The following is a 25,594-nucleotide window of genomic DNA, read 5'->3' on the forward strand; positions in this document are numbered from 1 at the left end:
ACTATAACCCAATATATACAAATGTCTAATACTGTTTAATAACAACAACTAAACAAATTCAGGGTTTCTAATTTTTATATATATTTTTATATATTTTATATATATCTCTTTATATATCAAATCTCAGTTGTTGCTGTTGTTATTCTACAAAAAAATCGACTAAGGCCACAAGTCATATTTACATAAATAATTTATATTTTCATAGGATGCCTTATAATGCCAGGTTAATACAACGATTTAATCATTGAAATTTAAATACAATTTTACATAAATATAAGACCTCAATGGAACAACTTAAAAGTGTTAGAATTATTTGAACATGATATAAATAACATATGCGATATAGAATTTACCTTTGGCAAATCTAGATACAGTCTTGGCACAAAGGTTAAAAAAATGCAAACAGTCCGTGATTGAAAGGTTAAAACTTTGGGATCCTTCTTTGTTTTTCCTGCGCATTTTGCTTGAATGGTCATTTTTGGAGCTGAAGTTCAGTTTCAGAAACAATTCAGACATTTTTTGGTTAGGGGAAAACTCCAGGACCTCGGTGGAGTCTGGCGTGTGCGTAATTTCGTTATAATTCCTACAAAATTGCGCAGTTATCAGTTTAAATATGAATGAGGAAGGCCCCTTTTGTGCTGAGACAAAACTCCGTGGAAGTCGCTTGATCCTACGGGGCTGAAAGAAGGTAACGTGGCTCTGAGAGTGTCCGAGATCAGCGATCGCGCCGAAGTGGCGGAGACGCCGAACGGTGACGCGCTTTGGTGCAGGGGTGCGGGCTGCTGCCGCTGCTGCGGGCTTCCTAAATAACTATGCTGACTCTGTATTAACCCGACCGGAGACGAACTCATCCCATAAGTGTTCGTGAAACCAAGAGGACCACCGGAGGAGCTGAGAATGGGCCGCGCAAGCTCACCGTTTCCAAGCTGATCCACTCCGGGGATGAGTGAACCATAAGCATGGCCGTGATTTAGAAATCCGGATGCTGGGGCGTTGTAAGACGGAGGCTGTAAGGATAAAAAGGGGGAGATTTGCCAGTACAGAGGATTGCTCGATCTGTCGTTTATTCCAAACCCGAGCGGTGCGAATCGCAGACCCCGCTTCATGGCCAGCTTGCCTCGTGAAGTAGCTGAACGCCGGCGGAGTTTTCCAGTCGTCCCTCCTATAAACACCTCGTCACTTGAAGGATCCAGCATCCAGTAGTTCCCTTTCCCAGGGTCATCGTAATGCCTTGGGACTTTAACAAAGCATTTGTTTAGGCTCAGGTTGTGCCGGATGGAGTTCTGCCATCCTTGTTTATGCTCCCGGTAATACGGAAAGTTCTGCATGATGAACTCGTAGATGCCGTTCAGGGTGAGTCGCTTCTCAGGACTCTGGCGGATGGCCATCATAATCAGTGCGTTGTAGCTGAACGGAGGCTTGTCGAGTTTGCCGGTTTTACCGGATTCCCCTTTATCACTCACTTTATCATCCGCCTTTTTTGACTTTTCCGTTTGCTCCATGTCTCTTGTCTGATCTCTTGGTTTTTCTGAATCAGATCCTGCTGAAAACGCGCTTTTCTCGCACAGCTCCGCTGGACGTGCCTCGCATTTAGACGGGAGCAGCAGACTCTTGATGCTGAATGAAGTGGATCTCTGGACCATGGTCACTTCCTTCTGATCCCCCATACTATTTTTTACACGGTTTTGTTTTTTTTAAAGAGGAGATCGGATCAGGGTATAACTCTCATGACTTCTCAGAGAAGACCTTGCAGAAGAAGCACCAAAAATATGGACAGCAGTAATTGAAGGTGGATCTGATTTTTCACGACATCACCGGGGGAGGAGTTTGACACTGATATTTCCAGTATTCGGTCCTGCATCGCTTTTCTTTTGTGACATGTTGTGAAGTAAATATGCACAGGTAAAGTGTGCTAATATGAATGAAGAATGAACCCCAGTATAACTCTATAGCCAAATACATATAAAAATCCATCTCTGTCTGTTGTCTTTGTGTGTAAGAGAAGAGAGATTATATTTTGATGGGAACCAAATGCCCTCAGAAGAATAGAAATGTCTAAAAATTTTGGGAAACTGACAAACGTGGGATGTGTGTGTGAGTGTGTGTCTATGTTTGTGTGTGTGTCTGTGTTTTTGTGTGTGCATGTGTGTGTCTGTGTGTGTGTGTGTGTGTGTGTGTGTGAGAGAGAGAGAGAGAGAGAGAGAGAGAGAGAGAGATAGTGTTATGTGCAGCTGTAAGCAATATATTTCTGTTAAATGCTGTATCAACAACTTGAGATATCTTCTACCTCACAGTGATGTGTAATAAGAAATCTTGGAGATTTTAAGATTTTAAGTTACAGTTATAAACAAATAATCTAATTCAGTTTATTTACAAAATGTTTTTAATAATTAATTAATTAATTTGTAATTATTTATTATTATTATACACACAAACACACACACATCATTTTAATATAATTTATTGTCATTTATTAGAATTAATAAATCAATTAATTTAAGTAATAACATGGGGGGGGGGGGGGGTGTTAAGTGTTATTTCTGGTGTCTTTTAAAGTCTTTACTACCAGTTTCTGGATTTCTCCTGATCTTTAAAATGGCATTACAAACTCAACATTAGCAAATCGTGAATTTATATTGAGTAATTTTGTGAAATCCACATATGCTTTTGTTATTAATAAAGTATCAGTTGAGGGTACACCAAAATGATCATCTTGCAAATTACATTAAGGATTAAGGGGGGAATCATTCTTAACTCTTGTACAATAGGTCTCCATGTTTCTTATCTATTGTCAGTAGTTGGCATTGCTGTATAGTATGCCCTGGTGAATGGAAGATTTTTACAAACATCAGTCCCTACAACATATCCTGGCAGGAATGCAGCATGGAATAACCTCTTTTAAAACCCTGAAGGGTTTCTATATCATCACCTGCAAACAGAATCATAAACATGTCTCAGCGATGACAAGCACATTGCTTCAAAGTCAAGCCTAGCACAGGCATGGTCTATCAAAGACATTACAGTTCTTTGCACTAAACATTGTGGAGGAAATTGTGGATGGTGCAGAGCGAGAAAGTGTGTCAAAATATTATCCATGTCTCTGATTGCTTACTACAGGACTAAACAGTATATCACAATAGAGTTGCAACACAAACTGGGGCAGATGAATGTCCTCCGGTTTATTTACATAACATGCATGCGTGTAAGTTATTTGTAAATCTAAGACCAAAAAAAATAAACCAATCAAATCAAAATGCATTTTAGGAAAATTAAAATGATGCATGCATGTGAGTGCAAACATTTATGAGGGTTTTCTTTTCTTTCCTTTTTTTAAGAAAAAAAGCATTATACAATACATATAAGTATATAGTGTACAGTTATAGAAGGGAAATTATTAATAATAATAATAACAATAATAACAACAACAATAATAATAATAATAATAATAATAATAAAAACACTAATCATAATAATAACAATAATAATAATAACAATAATAATAATAATAATAATAATAATAATAATAATAATAATAATAATAATAATAATAATAATAATAACAATAATTGCACTCTCCAAGGTCACCAAGATAAGGATGAGTTTCCTTTTGACCCTATCAAGGTTTCTTCCTAGCATCACCTCATTCTTGCTCATTATGGATAAATTACAATTTTAATTTGAAACTTTATCATTTATATTCGGAATTTTTATATTCATCTAAAGCTGCTTTGCAACAATGCCCATTGTTAGCAATGCTAAACAAATAAAATGAAGTAGAATTTAAATAAGAATTTCTGAAATAATTTAGAACTATTTAACACATTTGACTATTTCTTTTATTTGTGAAACCTAACACACTAAATAATCTTAAGGACCTGTAAAAAAAAATAATAATTTGATTGCAGTGCTAGAAATGGATATTGGAATTGGATATTTCTTTAATGTGGTAAATTATCAACACAATTTTTATATAGCTTGCATATAGAGTCTTCTTTCCAAATGAGCTTAATTTGACATGGATTTTCTTCTGGTTTCTAGACATGCTTACACATTATTGCATATACACATTATATATACAACGTGTCCATAGTGATCTGACCGTCATCTGTTAAACACTGCCCCCCGCAGGACGATGTCTGTCACTGCAGCGAGTTCAGGCACTTGAACCCCATCCCCAGAAATAATACCATTAGGTATATAAAATTAAGTTTAGATAACGTTTCAATTTTATTCAAAAGTGGAAGTAGCTATCTAAAAGTCTTGTGAAGTGAAACAAATGTTGCTACTATTGAATATACTAAAGTATAAAAATGAGCAAGGATTTGAAGTTTTCTAAAAAAAAATTGTCATTAGCAAGAAATTAGCTAGAATTTGACTTGATTTGATCCTAGTCTACCTCACATTAGCATAGAAACCCCACCACACACACACACACACACACACACACACACACACACACCAAAGCAGCAGGAGTTTGTATGTTTAGAGGAAAATTAAAGCAGAAGCCTCTGAAATACAAGGTTTTGTTTACTTTAGCATAGTGAAAGATTTTTTAATGAGGTAGGGCCAGGATGCTAATTCTCATTTTAGAGAATCATTTTAGAACAAGTTCATCAGTGTAGAAAAGCTATTGAAAATCCGCCACTTCATCATCGTTGTGGTGGCGGATTTTCAATAGCTTTTCTACACTGATGAACTTGTTCTAAAATGAGTCCATTTAATTGGGATATAGCATACAGTAAAAAAAAAAAAAAAAAAAGTTAACTTGGAAATGTAATTATGAGCATATATTAAGAGTATATATTTTCTCAGTGTATTATTGATAAACACAACAAAATAATAGCTTATCTTCAAAATTAACAGTGCAATACTGTAAATGGTGTGCATTTCATATATATATATTACACAGTTTATCAGGTCTGAGATTTTTCTCTTGTTCTCTCAAATGAATTGAAGAAAAACAAAAACTAAGCAAGGGACTGTTTAATAATAAAATAATGTGCAAATTAAACTAACGCAACACATATCTGTTAAGGTGAATAGCAAGGTTCTTTGTAATCATTCACTTAACTGTTCCTGCCATATTTTTCTGCTTTCAAAGGGCTTGCCCACAGTTTACGTTTCTGTTCATATTGCGTAGAATGTTCTGGTAGCCTTGCTCTCTGTGTGAGATGACAAATACCCTAGGCAGAAACAAACCTGTGCACCTGAAGAGGTTTTTCAAATAGAAACAGTTAAGAACAGTGCACCATTCTTGTATGTTTTTCAACCTTGTGCTAAAATAAGATATTGTATGAGATTCATCACATCACATTAACTCCTCCTCCCAAACATTCTGTTAAGAGGTCTACTTTAGTCTTTCTCTCTCACTCATCTTCTACCGCTTATCCGAACTACCTCAGGTCACGGAGAGCCTGTGCCTATCTCAGGCGTCATCAGGCATCAAGGCAGGATACACCCTGGACGGAGTGCCAACCCATCACAGGGCACACACACACACTCTCATTCACTCACGCAATCACACACTACGGACAATTTTCCAGAGATGCCAATCAACCTACCATGCATGTCTTTGGACCGGGGGAGGAAACTGGAGGAAACCCCCGAGGCACGGGGAGAACATGCAAAATCCACACACAAGGCATAGGCGCGAATCGAACCCCCATCCCTGGAGGTGTGAGGCGAACGTGCTAACCGCTAAGCCACCATGCCCCCCTTTAGTCTTTCTGATATATTAAATTCACCCATCAATGTGAACACAACAGAATTCCTTAAAGATGCCATCTGTGTTGTCTGAACAGTTATGGGCTTAGGACTTTCCTGAGTTTGGTACCTTTTTTGGCTGATACAAAGTACTGTACATGAGAAAGACCAACGATATCTAAAGTGAATGAATATCTTAATTTTATGATGCATCATTTCTGAACTCTAATCAATATAATAAATATGTAAATAAATGAATAATGTCATGGTAACATAGTGTGCCAATAACAACCTTTATCTCTCATCATGGTCTACAAGACGTCATTGACGAGCCAGACACACCACATGTCTTTATTAAATTTATGACCTCAGCACCTCATCTTTCATCAAAAAAGCCAAGGCAGTGCTTGTACTTTCTGAAGAGACTTTGTTCCTCGGGCCATACTGAACATCTATTGCTGTTCCAAAGAAAGAACACATACAAACTGCATCATAGTATGGTGCAACAGGTAGAAAACCACCCAACACATCACTCGAACACAGCTGCTCAGCTGGTATCTAATCGTGTTGCTTGCAGCAGGCAAGTGGTACCATCAAGAACACCTCCCATGCCCAACATGCAGAGTTTGTACATCTCCTATCTGCTCTGTCAGACAAAATAACTCAAACAGCTTTTTCCATTCTGTAATTTTCTCTGAACATATTTCCCATAGTAGAAAATGTATAATCAGAAATACTTAAAACCAATAATCATTGTTAAGTTCTGAGTGTTTACTATAGACACCTCAAATAGCATTTAGAATCTTTTCTGGTAATGTATTGTGTTTGAGTTGCACACAAACTTTCAGCACGTAAACTTATCCTGATTCATTTCTTTAACAGTGAATGAATGAAAGGAGATTTGGGTAAAATTTAGTTTCCTATGTATACTGTACCCTGCTATGGACGACATAGGCCATCATTTCTATAATATAATTAAATGTACATTAAAATATTTAACTTTATTTTTTCTCTATATTCTCATGTATGAAATCAGCAACTATATCATGTTTATGAGCATGCAGAGAAAATATCTACAGTACACACACTGACCCAAGCAACCGCCTTCTTACCGACATCACTTGCCTGAAATGATATATGAAAGATGTCATGCATCACAAGGATCTTAAATACAACCACAATATCAGATGGAAGCTTAAAGTGTGGGACTTGCCCTTTAAATATGTTCAGTAATCCAGTCCAACTTTTGAAGTAACTTGATTCCAGAGCCCTCACAAGTGCAGTTGGCATTCACAATGTCTGAAGAAACTGGTTCAAGTGGCAGCGATCTCTGCTCTGTGGATTTTGAGATATTTGGCAATGTCCAGGGTACTGACTAACTTTTTTTTTTGCTTACTGCTGCATAACTGGCCAAGCTTAATTTTTGTATAGTTTAGTTTAGAGCAGCCAATGTTCATTTTACATAAGAACAACATTCAGAATCTTTGCTTAGATAAAATAGATCACTGTTATTTGGCTTTGAGTAAAGTTATATATCTTAGAACAGAGAGGTTTGTTGATCTTTATATTTAGCTTAGTTGGCATGATATAATCCTGATTAATGGCAGGTGGCAAATTATTGCTGCCATGAGAAACTTACTAAACATGATAAACAATATACTCTATATTATGTAATAGCAAATTATGCTCATATTGTTCGCTGCTCCCTGATTTCTGTGTCTTTCTCTTTGGGCACAGGTGTCTGCTTTCGTATGGTAAGTAAACATCAGGATCCTTCGATTTATTTTTCACCCTATGCAGACTTACTGCATGTGAGTATTATATAAGTATTAAATTGCTCATCGCTGTCTGTATTAGGGCTGCCAACCCGTGTTACCCGAGAACTAAACATGGGGCTTACAGCTTCTTCCAATCCCATCAACCACAGCCCAGTGTTCAGAGAAGTGGATGTTAATCACATATTTGTATTTTAAAGTTCAGCTGTTTTGAGTAGGAGTCAAGTATCACAAGCTTTTATGAAATACCACCCTATAATTATCCGTGGTTTGGAGGGTTGTACGAAAGAAGCCTTTTTTAAAATCATCCCAGAAAATAAAACTAAATTTGTGTTGTTGTTAAATGTTAATCTGAACAAGTTGCAGCAGCACGATGTATAAAAAATGTATAAAACTGCTCAACTGGTCCCACCTACTCTCAAGATAAGAGGTAGGTATATACTGTACATCAAGACTCTTTTCTGTTCTGGCACAGAGGTGGTGGAATGACCTTCCCCTAGACTTCAGAGCATCTTCCAGTTGCTGTAAATTTAAATGCAAATGTTCACATCAAACATCAGAATGAAGAAAATTTCTGATATATGTGACTTTAATCATGGCATGGATCTTTATTTAGTTTTTCAGAAACTCCTGATCTCCTAGGATTTTCCTAAGAACATCCTGTTTGCAGAGGATCTGCAGGCTGAAACACCTTGTTGCTAAGAGAGATTGCCTCATATTCATGTTCGTAGCTGACAGGAGATAAACCTGATGTGGTCTGCTGTTGTAGCCATCCATCTGAAGGTTGACATATTGCGCATGCTGAGATGATTTTATAATCACCACGGGTGGAAAGAGTGAACATAGTGTTTGACCCACAGAACTGACACTCACTCAGTCAGTGTTGTTGTTTTCTTCTCCATTCTGTGTAAAGCCTAGAGACTTTATGTGTTTTAAAAGAGACTGTGTGTTAAAATACCAGACGATCAGCAGTTTGTAAAATACTGAAACCAGCCCATCTGGTATCAAGGACAATGCTACATTTAAAGTCACAGAGATCAGACATTTTCTTCATTCTGATGTTTGATGTGAACATTAACTGAATCTCTTGATCGGTATGTGTATGATATTATGCACTGCCATGCTGACTTGTTTGACTGATTGGATAAGGGCATGAATGTGTAAACACACACACACACACACACACACACACACACACACACACACATACTTGTGTACTTTATTGTGCTCATTCCTGCAAATATCCAATCAGCCAATAAAATGCATTCATGCAGTTACAGATGATTTCATGTTCACATGAACCATCAGAATGAGGGAAATATGATCTCAGTGACTTTGACCAAGGTAGAGTTGTTGGTGCCAAATAGGCTGGTTTGAGTATTTAAAAAATGTTGATTTCATAGTATGTTCAAAAGTCCTTTGAGTTTACAATGGTAATTTAAAAAACATCCAGCAAGAAGCAATTCAATTTCTTTTCTCAAACATCTACATAACATAGCCTTCATAAGAATAACAGAAAGTTCTTCCTGTGTCTGTCAGTATACAGAGAGGAAGGGACTCAACCTTGGTCTGGTTGGCTGGGTGAAGAACACAAACAAGGGGACAGTCGTGGGACAGGTTCAGGGACCACGTAATCTGGTCAAAGAAATGTGAGTGCTATAACCAACCCAAACCACCCCCCCACACCCAAATACACACACATACACACACAGATCTTACATAACCTTATTACCAAGACATAATTTCAATTAAATTTTATTTGTATAGAGCTTTTAACAATGGACACTGTCATAAAGTAGCTTTACAGAAATATTAGGAAGAAACCTTGAGATGAACCGGTTACATAACCAGGAAATTCGTTCAAGTTTTGAAGTGCTGAACTTTTATTGCTGAACTCAATTTTGACTCAGTTTGAACATTAGTTTATGAAAATGACTGAGAAATTACTGATATTTAAGCATGAATTATAATATTGAATCATTTTAATTAAAATTGTAGTTTTTTTTTTGTTTTGGTTTTTTTTTTTGGTTTTTTTTAGAAATAACAACATAAAACAAATACAGGAATAAAACAAGACCTGGTTAACATGAGGTAAGTGGCAAGTTAACTTAAACTAAGTGATTTAACTAAAAGTACTGTTAAAATAATGCCGTAATACAATAGCATACATAGTATGAAGTTCTTAAAACCCAAAGTATGAAATTCCATAAACTCACCACCAAACTAGCACCTGAAAACATACAAATCATCAGTCATTATTGTTGTTCTTTTAGTAAACAGGGGAATAGATTTAAAAAGTTTCTGTCTCTATTTCACCCCATTCACCTAACCACCAAGAAGAGTTCATTTAGTATTTTATATAATTTCCTTATTTTTCATTATATATATATATATATATATATATATATATATATATATATATATATATATATATATATATATATCTTTAATATTTAGCTCAGACTGTATATACAGTTTTGTACCAGCAGATGGCAGAATAAAACAACCTACAAACTATAACCTATTTATGGGCGCTGGACTTCCACCAAATAGATGAGGATTAGTAGTCTAAAAAACATTTTTTTTAACGAGAAAAAAAATACATCTATAATTTCACAATAACAAGTTAAATTCTGTCTGTATCACTTGAATGTATTGTATACATGAATTTTGCATGTCTAGAATTTTAATAGAAAATAATAGAACATTGCCATTTTAGATGACTGTAGACAGAGCTTTTTTTTTTTTTTTTTTTACAAATATACACGTTTGTAATAGATTGAACGTAAAACCAGCAGGGGTTGATGGGTAATGTAGTTCAATCACCAATGTAGCATAACCGTGACATTTGTTTGGTATTTGGTGATATTTATTTGAAGTTATCTTCAATAAACGGTTAGAACTGATATCCTATACGATAAAGAAATACATTTTACTCTATTGAAACAAAACCTCCTCGAAACTAGGATGATAAACACAATAATATAAGGTTTAGCAGTCGTCACTGGTGGGGGATTCTGGGTGTTGTAGTCCGAGGCAGCCATAACTGTATGCCGTGGTGAATTCTGGGAGACTGAGTTCACAGATGGAGTTTGTAGTATGATAAAAATATGATTCAATGCTCTCAGTATTGAAATCTAAATAAAATACAAGACTGTATTTCATCCTTAGAACAAAGGAATTGCTAATTAATTGCTCAATTTTAACTTACTTTAGCATTGCCATATTCCCAGAGGTCCTGTGACCCACAGTGGGCAGCAAAATGCCAAAAAAAGAGAGCATTTGAGCAAAAAATACATAACCTTAATAGAAGATATATTGTGCAAAACTGCAAGACATATACAAAAAAAACAAACAAACAATTATCCAGTTTTTAAAGTTAAATTTGTTTAGTTTTGACAGCCAGAATAACACGTTTATTGACATTATTTTGGTTCGTTCATACACGAATGTGCAGAATAGCTTACCACTAGATCGTGAACCTATCGCTTTCCTCTTGCTCTCGGTCTTACCCCAGGAAACGGGTGAGTTGTCTTAGGTTTCAGTAGCTTCACTGTTATTCTGGTACAAGGAGTAATGTTATATTATCTCAGACAGCATCCGTTCGTCTAAAGTGTACGCATGAAGGAGAGAAAAGATTGATCAGTGATCCCTTTTAAACTTTTCTATATTAATACCAGTATTACTAAGAACTCTATCACATGCAGTTTTTTAATAATATTTCAATCCTCCTGGTTCTGGTACTGTATCTTCCAACTATCTTAAGGATTTCAGACACAAATACTCATCTAAAATACTAAAATCACATCCACCACTGAGTGACTAACCTGTGGATGAAGATACTTTGTGGGTTAAAAAGTGAATCTTAAGGATCATAGAAGTAAATTATTTTACCACAACCGGCTAAATCACATGGTAATTTAAACGTAATCTCAGGGATCATAATCTCAGGATGTTTTTCCTCTTATGTTATTGCAATCTCAGGGAGTTTTTCCTCTTACATTATTGTAATCTCAGGGAGTTTTTCATCTTTCGTTATTGTAATCTCAGTGAGTTTTTCCATTTTACGTTATTGTAATCTCAGTGAGTTTTTCATTTTACTCTATTGTAATCTCAGGGAGTTTTTTCTTGCCACCATCGCCTCCGGCTTGCTGATTAGAGATAGATGTTAGAGATGTATAGCAATTTAATTGATATGAATTTGATAGTTTAGGAGTTTGATATGAAGTTCCAGTGCCAGTATGGAAGTTCTGGGATTTAAACACAAATCTTCTCTGTTATAAACCATTGGACTACTGACATATATATTTTATTTAAATTATTTATTTATCTATTTATTTTATAAAAAAAATCTTTATTTTTTTTTTTTTTGCTCTTTTCCACAGGAAGATATGGCTAAGTAAGGAGGGAAGCCCCAGCAGTCGTATCACTCGGGCTGTTTTCAAGAATGAGAAGACCATCCCCAAGCTGGAGCTCTCTGGCTTCTCCACTCGTTTCTGATGTACAACCCAACCTTTTGCTGGACTGCAATGTCTCACACTGTACACATACTAATACTAATCCCACAACCAAAAAACATCACTACATCCTCATTTATAACAAATAAAGCCATAAAAAAATCCTCATTTTTATAAATTCCTCTTGTGCTCTAAACAGGTTTCTTAGTGCTGAAAATCTCTTCATACCACATACTGTATGGGATTGGAAATATCGTTTTGTACTAGCAATTACTGTAGGGTGTAGCTTCTGACTGTGCTGTAAATCTGTACAAACCAAACACAAAAAGTTCCTATTTTCGTCCATATTTCATAGGCACTGGAAATATTAGTTTATGTTTTACCTTATTTTATGTTTGTGTCGATTCATATAATTGCCATACAGATTAGAACAAGTTTGCCTACATGTTATGTTAATGTCAAGATTTCTTTAAACTTAAAAAGGATTATAAAAATTTAATTTTGTTTTTGTGTAGTTCTGTCCTGAAAAAGCTATTTCACATAATAGACCACAAAAGAAAGCCATCAAATGTGTCTTGTGGACTATATGTTGACATTTGTTATGTGAAATAGTTTTACTCAGGGCAATACAAAAAGAAATCTTTTTTATATATATTCAGCAGAATTCAGCCCTACCTGCACCGCTCAGCACGACCGCCATCCAGTGCAAAACACACGCAGAGTGAGAACCCATGTGTGTTGTGAATCAACTAAGTTGCCCCAAAGTTGTGTCTCACACTTCTTTCCTTTTACCTAGAGTTGTTCCAATTCCGAAACCATATCGGTGAGTACTGGAGTCAGTATCCTGAATCACCATGGTACACCTATAATAAGTGTTTATTTTTAGACTACTTTTGAGTCCAGCGGGTCGCCACCGCTGTTGAGTAGCACAGGACCTGGGTGGCTCGTCCATAGTGTGTGTGTGTGTGTGTGTGTGTGTGTGTGTGTGTGTGTGGCCTGCCAGTGAGCAATGGACATACAACAGTTCTTTAAAAGAAAAAAGACAGATTCAGGTGAGAGACTAGGGACAGTCTATAATGACCTCCGTCTTGTGTTTTTGTTCTTCTGAAAAGTGTTAAGCAAGCTAAAAAAAAGAAAAAAAATCTTGGAGTTAGTTGAATCAAAGTTAAAATGATACAGTTATTTTTTAATAGACATATTTTTTGTTTTTGTGTGAAAAGAGGGTGGGTGGTGGCAGTGGGGCTCATTGGGTGCTCAGCACGCCTAAAGCTAGAATCGCATATATTCTCCGTTACGTTTCTGGACGAGGTTAAGTGCCATTGAAGTTTCTTGTCCAGTAGATGTCCCTGTAACCCTGTACCTCACATGAACGTGTCTCTGCTGCCCTCTATCGTCCATGATGTGCATGACCACTATGTTCTCTCAGCGCGGAGCTGAAAACATTTTGTATTCAGTTTGTATTATTTCTATCACCCAGGCTTTTAGAACAAGTAAAACCACACAAGTGATGAACGATGGCCTGTTAAAGTCTGTGTGTGTTTATATATTCAGGTTCCCGTGTAACATTTCCCAGTTAATTTGTTATAAATCTTTTCCTAAAAGAAGTTACTGGACTGATGACGTTATTCGAGTTCAGATCACGCTCACGGGGTAAGAAGAAGAAACAGTAAGGAAGAAAAATACTGACTGATATTTATATATTATTATATAAAATCCATTGTGTTATTATTTTTATTATTTATTTTTATTATTTATATATGTACATTTTTATTATTAATTACATATTTATATTTGTAATTATTTTGTATTATTTATATAGTTATTATTATAACTATTATTATTGTTATTATTATTATTATTTTATTTATATTTATTGTTATTAATAATATTATTATTTAAATTATTATATAAATATGTATATTCTTTATTTTTCTTTCATTATTATTAAATAAATACAGTTTCTATGCAGGGACCCCAATCCGCATCTCAGACAATCCCACGTGGGTCGCGAGCCCCGGGTGGAGAACCTGTGCACGTGTCATCTGGTGCGTGTTTGTACTTCCTGTAATTATTTGTGTTTAAACTGTTGCCGTGGTCCTCCAAACGATTTTAAATCAAAACGCAACATTGAGTTTCTGCTTGGCAACGGATCAACAACCAACATCGTCTATCAAGCTCTCAAGGAAAGAAAAAAATAAGAAAACACGATGGATTTCAGAAGATTTCTACCTGGACTGAACACCTGGAATGTGCGCGAGATCGCCTGTGCTGCGGGGCTGGTCGCTATGTGTGCGCGTGCAGGATACCTTGTTTACCGGTACGTGCGGAGAGCGCGAGCTCCTCCCGACCACCCTCAGCTTCATCCCGGTAGGAGGATGTGACTTTAATCTGTAACTGTTTTTACAATAAATCATGTTGAAGTTACAGTGTTACAGTCTAATGTTATCCAGTTAATCAGCGATATCGTCTATTGGCGACAATTAGCCTAATGCTAGTTACTATGCTAGCGGACTAGCATAGAGCTACAAATTACAGCAAAAATACTAAACCGAATTGATGAGTTTGACTTAAGAATTTATTTTATTTCATTTTTAATTTATTTACTTTATCAGTAGGTCACTTTTAACAAACTTGTCTACTGTTTGTTTGTTTCTTTTTTACATCATGATCATGTTTATCTTAATGATTAGCCTAATGATTATGCTAATTATTATCTTAATGATTATCCCAATGATTATCCCAATGATTAGCCTAATTATAAGCCTAATTATTATCCTAATGATTAGCCTAATTATTTACCAGCTCTCGCACTACGGTCTTTTTCTTACAAATGTGTTATCTGCCTATATAATGTATTGTATGGAGTAAAATATTAAAATGAGTAGACAGTAAAATAAAACAACTTTTTTCCTGTTTAATCTTTTACATGTATAAACTTTGTTATTGGCTTTAAATGTACGATAGAAAATTTAAAAAGTTGTAATTGAGTCACATAAAAGTCATTTATTGCAGAGTCTGTGGACGTGGTGAGAGATCCTCCTCCTTCTGTCCTGCAGGTACGTGTCTGTAAAATAATATAGATATATTTTTATTAATTTTATTTTATTTAAAAAATCCAGTGTGTGTGTGTGAAGGTCATCGAGCCAAAAGTACAGCTGCCACCCACCGAACCTCATCACGACACTTCATCTGTCGTTCTGGTAACCAATCTAGTCATTTATTTAGTAAAAATGATCTCTGGATTTTTCAAGTGACAGAATGTTAGATGTGTTGGTGTTTAGCTGCTACGATAAAAAGCACTCGTGGTTTTTTGCTTTAGTTTTCGCAGCATCCCTGTGCTGGTGAGCTGGACAGAGCCTGTGGCGATGATCAGTTTTTGTCTACAAACTGCTTCAGCTCCCAGTCTGAGGTATTCTACAGTGCTGCAATTGAGACACACACACACACACACACTTGTTTACAAGTTCTAATATTTATTTTTGTTTCTTTGTTTGCAGTCAATGGACGTTAACAAAGACTCCCTTGAGATGATCAGTGGTCCAGGGAGTCGGCTCTGCTTATTTGAGGCCACAGAGACCCACAGCTTTAGTCTCGAGGTAATCACAGACTTTGTTACTCCGACGAAGGGAACTGACATCAAGGGTTATTATATGAGCACTTTAATCAAATCTTCTTTAATTAAATCTATCTTTTTGTGTGTGTGAAGGTCCATGAGCAGTACCTTCAGCTGCCTCCCGCCGCATTGCACAGCGACCCTTTAGCCGTCATTCCGGTAAACAACCCACAAAATTTACAAATTATTTTGTAAGTAAAGGTGACGGAACTTTAGAGATGTCCGTCATCCTGACACTCGATGATTACTTGGTAAATATATTACACTGGAATGAAGTGTGTATTGTAGATAGTAACTTTCTGAATTTTGTCTGTTGTACATTTATTCTTTAAAAAGGAGACCTGCACCTACCTTCATGCTGCCGCAGATGGTCAGCTGGACACCTGCACTTGGGAGAGCAAAGATCTTCGGTCTCCCCACGGTGACGCACAGGCCGACTCTGAGGTAATTCTGTGTTTCAGAACTGATGTGTCTACATATCGTTGCTGTCGGGCGGAAACCTCGTATGTCCAAATTTTGTCAATTTCATATTTTTTCACATATCGATGCTATTGGTCAGTCCCCACGTGGGTCTGTTATTTTTACAAGTTATTAACCAATCTAAAGCCTTGAAAATAGCTTGAGCGCAAATCTCATAACTCCATTGGACACTTCAACTGTCTGAGAAACCTCGTAACTCCACCTCTTCTTCACTCCGCGGTAAAGCTTCGCGGCATTTTTCTCCTCAAGATTAAGAGTCGCAACGAATCATCACGTCTTAAAGTGATATCTAAAGTGATTTTCGTGGGGCTCAAAGAAAAAAAATCTTGACCCCCGCTAGTTCTGGTGCTCGTCTGAGGACAGGAATTTAGCGCAAGACAATCCACTGCAACGCGGACTAAACCCTGTGCATTGCAGATAAGATAGGATTGTATCTTACAATGTCAAGGCAAATTATGTTATGTTACCGTTATGTTCAACAAGTAGATGCCTTAGCCTTCATGCTCATCACTTTAAGCAAGCTGGCTGGCTTTTTGCCTCGTTATTATAGGTAAACATGCCGTATAACGTAGTGAAACAATAATTTGACCTTTTATTAATTTTATTTTTTGGGTGGACTATTCCTTTAACTATGATTTTATCTGTATTTATCTGTGTTATTGATGTATTTTAAATATCTATTTATTACTATTTATTACTGTTTATTATACATGTTCATTGACGTTTTAAAATGTTTTTTATAATATAATATTTGAATTAAATTGAATGTTTTGGATACCACTATTAAATTATTGTTTTTTGTTTATTATTTTACTGACTTTAAGTCAGCCTACTTATAGACAATGCCTCTCTTGGCACTGTGCATGTAAAACACTGTGTTTTGGACACTAACAAGTGAAAACAGTTAGGTTAGATACATTTGAGTAGGTCTGTTTTGTTAAAAATCCATAGCTGTAATGCTTCTGTGCAGAAAGAAACCCGTGAGCCACGAAGGTAAGTTTGCGAGCAGATTAGACTAATCTCCACCTATTAGACAGCCTAATCAGCTTATCGTGTTTTATATTGCATCACTTATAGCTCTTAAACCTTTAAAATAGAGTTTAGGAAGATGTATGTAACTACAGTCATTAGCTTTGGTTTTGAAGCCCTGTCTCTTGTCAAAAGGCTCAACGTGACCGCAGACTTAAACACAGCTGGCAGCAGCGACGTCTGTGTCCGTACCGTTCTTATCAATGACAGCATAATCTCGTATCTCCCTGCTCACAAGTCATAAAGCTTGTATCTCTGATAAAACGTGACTTTGGGAAAATGTGTTAATGTTGGTACACAACAGTATATGATAGCAATATAAGGTATAATAACAACTTTAACGATACAATGTTTAATAACTCAAAAAAACACGGCGTTTTTTTAATTTCCTGAAAAATAATGGTTTTGGAGATACGAGGATTCCGCCCCGACAGCGACGATATGCTGTTATTCCACTGGCTGAGAGGCTATACAATTTACTGTGTGAGTTTTAATGATGTGTTGCTAATTTGTCTTGCAGGAATGTGAGGAGACCCCAGAGGAGGTGGAGGTGCCCTTTATTAGGTACAATTCTCTCTACAGTTTAACGGTGTAACAGTATCGTTGGTGTTTGACGTACACTAAGCTTTTCTGTTTTTCTTAGCTGCCATCTTTCCCAGAGAGGGGTGACTGAGGTCGGCATGAAGCTGCCTGCTCTCCGCCAGGCGTTTGCAGTGAGTAAAACCTCTGTGTAACCGCTGTTGTAGCGCAGGTAAACTTTGCCCCATTTTAATTTATACCCTGTGTTGTCCCACATTCAGACGCTGCTTGCCAGCATCCACAATCAAAACTTCTTCTTTGTGGCTGGGAAAAAGATCGTGATGCGACTGGCAGCAGCTAACAACAAGGTGACTTTATTTTTTACTCCCCCACAAAATACTATCGGTCATGCCACGTATGTATCTTTAACTGAGAACCGGACGCTCTTCGGATTACATGCTGCTTCTTGTTAGGGTTTAAAACGAGTAGCTATGTTGAACACTGTGGCCAAAGAGAGTCATAAGAGATTTGTTTTGTTTAACAGGAGGTACATCACGTGCAGCTGGCCTACGAGGCTCTGATCCAATTCCTGAGGACTCCATCTAACCAGGAATCCATTGCAGCGGAGCTCTCCGGGGCCAACGTAAGTTTGCAGATGCCTCTGTAAATATAAAAGATTTTGATTACACAGAATTCAGGACTCCGATATGTAAAGTAACGTATACGTCATGTGAATTTCTTTTTAAAATTTGTTCTGCTTTGTGCAGATCCACAACTACAACTTTGTGGACGTGTTTTACGAGCTGCTCGTCTTCGGATACGTTATCAATGGCTCAGAACCTGAAACAGTAAGTGTCTCATCTAGAGATTTGTAAGTGACGCTTGAACGTTTTCCCATATTGTTCACCCCAATTAGACGTGGTGTTAACGGAGCTTGTTGTCTTTGTTTTCTGAAAGTTTGCGGGAGCATTTTTGGAGCGACTGATTGCACTCGTCAACATGTGGGACGCAGATGTGTGGGAGCCTGCAGCAGCGCTTTGTTTCGCAGAGGTTATCGTAAGTGTCTAACGTCTTTTGATGCCACGATACACAAATGCTCAGCGTTGTATCTTTACATCGGTGACACTTGGATGTGTGTGTGTGATTTTGTTAATAGGACCAGCTGAAGGAGTTTTTTGACGATCTGTTTGCTCTGCCCCGGGACCTGTACTCTGACCCAGCAGCTTTAGCCCCTGAAGTTTGTCGGCTTCTCGTGCAGCATGTCCAGCTGTTGATGGACACTTTGGAGACGCTTTGAGCTATGTGTTTCCCTCCCCTTTACACTTTCCCATTCTCTGCCACCCCTCACTTCAAACACATCCACACACACACACAGTTTATTAATTATTACATTGTTTTTTTGTTGGATGGCAAAATTACTCACCGTCCACTAACAAACACCTGTACACCTGCTCATTGATGTATTTACCCCATCAATCATGTGGCAGCAGCACGGTACAAACAAATCCTGCAGACATTTTCAAGAGCTTCAATTAATGATTACATCATACATCAGAACGTGAAAAAGTGTGACCTCTGTATTAATCTGAAGTATTTTCACACACCAACCAACCTGGTACCATCTACTGTACCATGCCATGATTAGTCACAGAGATCAGACCTTTCCCCATTCTGATGTTTTATGTGAACATCATAACTGAGGCTCTTGATCTCTGTCTGCATGACGGTATGCATTGTGCTGCTGCCACGTAATTGGTTGATTGGATAACTGCATAAATGTGCACGTTTACACGTGTTTCTATTAAAGTGGACAGTGAGTGTAAGTAATATTAATCTCGCAAGACATTTCAGCCTTTTTTTTTCTTTTGGGTCACTACACCACATTTTCCCCCACATTGCTCAAGCACTCCACAGGTAAGTATAAATACATTTTGTTAGATTTTACTTTAGTGTATTTAAATCTCTTCTGTCTCTTTTTTAACAGGTCTGCAGAAGAAAATTAATAACATTAAGGAGCAGATTTTGTCACCCCCTAATCCCTCATTCCTCAGTGTAGAGCTCTTCTGTAAATAGTTCTGTCTGTAAATAGTTTTATCATTTAGTGTAGTGCTTATAGAGTTCAATTAAGTTTATTTACTTCAATAAAATATTAATTTTTTATTTATTGAAGCCTCATTCTGTTCATTTCTATTCATCAATATATATATATAGTTTTCCTTTGAAAAGCAACTCAAACACAATGATTTTCTCACAAATGTACATAGATAAAAAAATCACCAAAGTAAGGAACATGAAAAAATGTATGGCCTTCGATAATTTTTTGAGAAACCGGGTCTGTAGAAAACTCTGATGGTAGACTTCAATTCTAATTGTAGATGAGCAAAAGTCAGTCGGCTGAAAATCCATCGTCATAGCAGAACTTCTTTATAGGATGCCATCATTCTGTTACTTTTTAATAAGAAGTGTGTTTGTCGGCAAATGTTAAGATGTTTCGCGAAACAGTGTTTCATCTGATAACAACTTAAAATTCACAGTCTTTGCTCAAAACTTTGTTGAAGCACCTTTGGCAGCAATTCCAGTCTCGGGTCGTTTTGAGTCCGATGCTACAGTCTTGGCACAACCTATTTTTTGGCAGTTTCTCCTATTCTTCTTTGCAGGACCTCTCGAGCTCTGTCAGGTTGGTTGGGAAGCTTCGGGGCACAGAAACGTTCAGGTCTCTCCAGAGACGTTCGATCGGGTTCAGGCCAGGCCGCTCAAGGACGTTCACAGGCTCGTCCCGTAGCCGCTCCTTTGTTATCTTGGTTGTGTGCTCGAGGTCGTGGTCCTGTCGGAAGATGAACCTTCGCCCCGGTCTGAGGTCCAGGGCGCTCTGGAGCAAGTTTTCATCAAGGATGTCTCAATTTAACAATAACAATTGTATTACTCATGGTCTGAGCAGTCCAGGTTTTAGCTAAACTGTACTTGTACTCACCACCAGTAACGTACTGTATGTTCAAATAAAATCTCATAGCACTGTGTGAATTCCGCTGTGTCTGGTGTCGTTAATGATCTCATTCAGCCATGTGGGATAAAAGTGATTGCCACAGCTAGTTTTCAGATGTTGCTGAGACCGGAGTTGAACATGGTCATTGTATATGTTTACTTCTGAGATATGATATGTAAAGGGTCTACAAATTGGTTTATTTATATACATTTGATATAAATAATGTGGGGGGGGCACGGTGGCTTAGTGGTTAGCACGTTCGCCTCACACCTCCAGGGTCGGGGTTCGATTCCCGCCTCCACCTTGTGTGTGTGGAGTTTGCATGTTCTCCCCGTGCCTCGGGGGTTTCCTCCGGGTACTCCGGTTTCCTCCCCCGGTCCAAAGACATGCATGGTAGGTTGATTGGCATCTCTGGAAAATTGTCCCTAGTGTGTGATTGCGTGAGTGAGTGGGAGTGTGTGTGTGCCCTGCGGTGGGTTGGCGCTCCGTCCGGGGTGTATCCTGCCTTGATGCCCGGTGGTGCCTGGGATGGGCGCGGGCTCCCCGTGACCCGAGGTAGTTCGGATAAGCGGTAAAAGATGAATGGAATGAATGGAATAAATAATGTGCGTGTTAGAGAGAGTAGGAGATATATAGAGAGACGGTAAATAGCCACCAGGTGGCAGCATATAAACTGCAAATTGATATCAGCTTAAAATTTGACAGAAATGATTGGATACAATAATCACAACAGCACAAATTTGAAATGCACAGATTTAAAGAAAATACAATAAAAAAATTAATTAAATCAAATATATCACCATAGTTTGCAATAGTGGTATAACACTGATTTGTCCTGACCTGACCACACTCATGCTGAGGGCAGATTTGCATATTTGCAGTGTGATTGGTTTACAGTCAGGCGGTGGATGTAGACTTTCAACCAATGATTACAGCAGAGTGTCTACCACGACCAATAATATTGTGTAACCTGTCTACATTAAATGTAGTCTATTGAAGAACTGTAGAATTCCCCAAATGTGAGAACCAGGGGCAGTTCTAGGATTTCATCTTTAGGGGTTTTAGCCCTCAGTGAGAATTTAAAACAAGAATAGTTTTATATTATATATCATATGACTACATAGTAAGACAAAAGTTATGGTATTATTTAAAATGGCAAAAGTGGACACCAAAATTTTATGCATGATGTAATGATGTCAGTCTTGAATCAAATCAGTTGTATGTATGTATCAGTTGTACTGTATGTATGTGTGAATTCTCTACAGTGTGTCCAATGAATGCAGTCATTAATAAAAAAAAAATATTCACAAGACAAAGACCAAATCATTAAATGTTATTTTTATTTAGTATTGAATGGATTGTTTGCATTAATATTTTGTTTGTGCTATTAACTCTGGTAATAAGAATAGTGAAATTTCACTGCTTTTGGTTGCGTCTTTGCGTCTTTCCGCCGGTTAAGGTTATAGATAATAGTGATGGGCAGTTCGTGAACGAATCGTTCTTTTGAACCGGTTCTTTTTAGTTCACTGGATGAACCAGTTCACTGGATGAACCGGTTCACCAAATCCAGTTCACCAAATCGGACTGATTCGTTCCAAATAGTTCGCGTCTTGAGTCAGCGCTGTCCACAAGTTACTAAAGTTACTCACTTTCGGTCATGCCTGACAGCCAGGGGCGTCACTAGGCCCTTTTTAGGGGAGCTTTAGCCCCCCTAAACTTCTGCCCAGCCCCCCAAAAAAATTATTTGATCAATTATTTTTTGATCGCTTCAGTCCCCTTTAAAATTCCATTTGAAGCAGACAAGCTGCGTCATGTTTCGGCTCCTCCCCTGAACTGAGTCCGCGTGGATTCAGCGCGTTTTTCAATCCGCAGGGACGCCGAGCAGAGCGAACATCAGAGCGAACATCAGAGAGTACAAGGTGTGTGTGCTTTTATTGATGGATTGCTATGATATAACATCTGCATCGGTGCAGTTCTTGTAATTGTAGTTTACTGGACCAATACACAGTTCGGTTTCTCATCCAATGCGTCTTCGCTGCGTTCAACTTCAGCCCTTATCACAGTGTGATAGTTGTTTTTTCTTCCAACAAAAATGAAGCGATTAACACCCATGAAAACATACTTTAGAAAACGACCATGATTTATTTTAATTGACCTTTTAAAATGTAAAACATATTATTATATCATGATACATATATTAGAGTAATACAGGGAATACAATGGAATAGTGGATTGCAATAAGGTTAGTAGTATACAACCCTACCCTGGGGGCACCTCCAGGGTTGGGGGTTCGATTCCCGCCTCCGCCTTGTGTGTGTGGAGTTTGCATGTTCTCCCCGTGCCTCAGGGGTTTCCTCTGGGTGCTCCGGTTTCCTCCCCCGGTCCAAGGACATGCATGGTAGGTTGATTGGCATCTCTGGAAAATTGTCCGTAGTGTGTGAGTGAATGAGAGTGTGTGTGCCCTGCGATGGGTTGGCACTCCGTCCAGGGTGTATCCTGCCTTGATGCCCGGTGACACCTGAGATAGGCACAGGCTCCCCGTGACCCGAGAAGTTCGGATAAGCGGTAGAAGATGAATGAATGAATGAATGTGGAGAAATAAAATGACCTCTATTCTGCTGTACACAAATTTCAGTTTGCAAAGCAAAATTTCTTTGTTTCTTATGTGAATTTTTAAATTATAAATGCAGATTCTTTGATTTCATTTTAATGCTGAAATGATTGGATACAATAAACGCAAAACCACAAATTTGAAATGCACACATTTGGAGAAAATACAATAAAAAAACTTTCTGCTTGTGCCCAATATAAACAAATGCGATCTGGCACATAATTATAGATGGTTATGAAATCATGATGTTTTTATCATGGCTGCCATTCAAAACCTTTATTTCAAAAGACATGCACAATAGGAGAACCCATTGAACCACATGATGAACTGGGATAAACACACTGCTAAAGTAACACTTCATCGGTTTAGGAAGAAACAGTTAAATGTGATGGGATGGCCAACCAATAGAGAATCTGTGGTCTGACTTAAATACTTCTAAGAGTGCTAAGCTCATACAGACAAAGGTGGCTCTTTAAAGTATTAACTACTTTGACGGGATGAACCCAAGTTTTCTGTTTTTATTGTCTTATTTTTTGTTTGTTTTACAATAAAAAATATGTTGCATCTCTGAAATTGTAAGAAATTGGATTACTAATGCGCTGTTGCTCTCTCTCCTGGACAGATTTGCTTCCATAGGACACGCAGCCTGCCTGCCTGCCTGCTGAGCCTGAGCCACGTTCCTGTAGAGGGGTGCTTCCCCTCGCTACTGCCGTCCACCCTAATGCTGCCTAGGCTGGGACCCTGGGTTCCTGCACAAGAGCCCCTATCACCCTAGTAAAGGAGGGTGTAAGCAGCTAAGTCTTCACTTGAAGCAGCTGAGGGTTTCTTGACATGTATGTTTGTGAACATGAACGTGTCTCTACTGCCCTCTACTGCCCGTCCATGATGTGATGACCACTATGTTCTCTCAGTGCAGAGCTGAAAACAAATTGTATTCAGTTTGTATTACTTCTATCACCCAGGCTTTTAGATCAAGTAAAACCACACAAGTGATGAATGATGGCCTGTTAAAGTCTGTGTGTGTTTATATATATTCAGGTTCCCGTGTAACATTTCCCAGTTAATTTGTTATAAAACCTTTCTTAAAAGACGTTACTGGACTGATGGACGTTATTCGACATGGGTCGCGAGCCCCGGATGGAGAACCTGTGCACGTGTCATCTGGTGCGTGTTTGTACTTCCTGTAATTATTTGTGTTTAAACTGTTGCCGTGGTCCTCCAAACGATTTTAAATCAAACCGCAACATTGAGTTTCTGCTTGGCAACGGATCAACAACCAACATCGTCTATCAAGCTCTCAAGGAAAGAAAAAAATAAGAAAACACGATGGATTTCAGAAGATTTCTACCTGGACCGAACACCTGGAATGTGCGCGAGATCGCCTGTGCTGCAGGGCTGGTCGCTGTGTGTGCGCGTGCAGGGTACCTTGTTTACCTTGTTTGCGCTCATCCCGGTAGGAGGATGTGACTTTAATCTGTAACTGTTTTTACAATAAATCATGTTGAAGTTACAGTGTTACAGTCTAATGTTATCCAGTTAATCAGCGATATCGTCTATTGGCGACAATTAGCCTAATGCTAGTTACTATGCTAGCGGACTAGCATAGAGCTACAAATTACAGCAAAAATACTAAACCTGTACCGTTGCAAACAATGTAACCCCGTGTCCTATATTGTGATTCACAGCCAGCTCTCTCTTGCATCACTTCCTCCAAGGAACAGGCAGTTGTTGTATTTGACCAGGATTTAATGCAAAAGTGTCAAATTTAAACCGATGCATCATCTAGAGCATCCTGACCAACTCCATCACTGTATGGTACGGAGGTTCCACTGTGTGTGAACATATAAAGCTATGCAAAGGGTGGTCAAAATCACCCAACGCATCACTGGCACCCAAGTACCTGCCATTGAGCACCTTGACCACAGCAGATGTCTGTGCAGAACTCACATCATCATCAAGGACTCTTCACATCGCAGTCACAAACTGTTTAACATCCTTCCATCAAGAAGGAGATACAGGAAGATACGCACCAGAACCAGCAGGTTCAGGGACAGCTTTTTTCCATCCACCATCCATCCTACACTACACCATTAGAACACTCTAAAAATACTGTATATAACTTCTGTACAATTATACGTACAATGTACATATTGTATTTTTTTATTCTCCTCATTCTCTACACATATTGTGCCTTACATACATCTGCACTATTTTATTTATGTGTATCTATACTGTATATACTCTACTGTACATTCTGCCTAATATTTCACATTCATGTATATATATTTAGTGGACTTGTTTATTCAGCTTGCATATTTTTTAATGCCATAACCTTCTACTTGTTCCTTTACAACAGTGTCTGCACATTTTTTTCAATGCCATAGAGTCAGAACCATTTACTTGTACTTTTCAACAATGTCCACA

General features: G+C 37.9%; 3 protein-coding genes across 3 annotated transcripts; 2 read left to right on the forward strand and 1 right to left on the reverse strand.

Moving 5' to 3' along the window:
* Positions 1-560: 560 nt before the first annotated feature.
* On the reverse strand, positions 561-1,667 carry foxg1d (forkhead box G1d). Its single transcript, XM_060892023.1, has one exon. The coding sequence runs from the start codon at positions 1,665-1,667 to the stop codon at positions 603-605; it is 1,065 nt and encodes a 354-aa protein (XP_060748006.1). The 3' UTR covers positions 561-602.
* Positions 1,668-6,968: 5,301 nt separating this feature from the next.
* Positions 6,969-12,085, forward strand: LOC132860725 (acylphosphatase-2-like). Its single transcript, XM_060892033.1, has 4 exons — positions 6,969-7,071; positions 7,441-7,457; positions 9,018-9,127; positions 11,864-12,085. Exons 1-4 carry the CDS (start codon positions 6,999-7,001, stop codon positions 11,976-11,978), a joined length of 315 nt encoding a protein of 104 aa, XP_060748016.1. The 5' UTR covers positions 6,969-6,998; the 3' UTR covers positions 11,979-12,085.
* Positions 12,086-13,958: 1,873 nt separating this feature from the next.
* On the forward strand, positions 13,959-19,081 carry LOC132860735 (uncharacterized). Its single transcript, XM_060892034.1, has 14 exons — positions 13,959-14,252; positions 14,948-14,991; positions 15,070-15,135; positions 15,255-15,344; positions 15,433-15,531; positions 15,642-15,707; positions 15,885-15,992; positions 17,578-17,621; positions 17,701-17,770; positions 17,858-17,944; positions 18,121-18,219; positions 18,344-18,424; positions 18,534-18,632; positions 18,733-19,081. The coding sequence occupies exons 1-14, from the start codon at positions 14,183-14,185 to the stop codon at positions 18,871-18,873; spliced, it is 1,164 nt and encodes a 387-aa protein (XP_060748017.1). The 5' UTR covers positions 13,959-14,182; the 3' UTR covers positions 18,874-19,081.
* Positions 19,082-25,594: the final 6,513 nt, after the last annotated feature.

The sequence above is a fragment of the Tachysurus vachellii genome, chromosome 2, assembly GCF_030014155.1.
Source record: "Tachysurus vachellii isolate PV-2020 chromosome 2, HZAU_Pvac_v1, whole genome shotgun sequence".
Taxonomy (NCBI): Eukaryota; Metazoa; Chordata; class Actinopteri; order Siluriformes; family Bagridae; genus Tachysurus; species Tachysurus vachellii.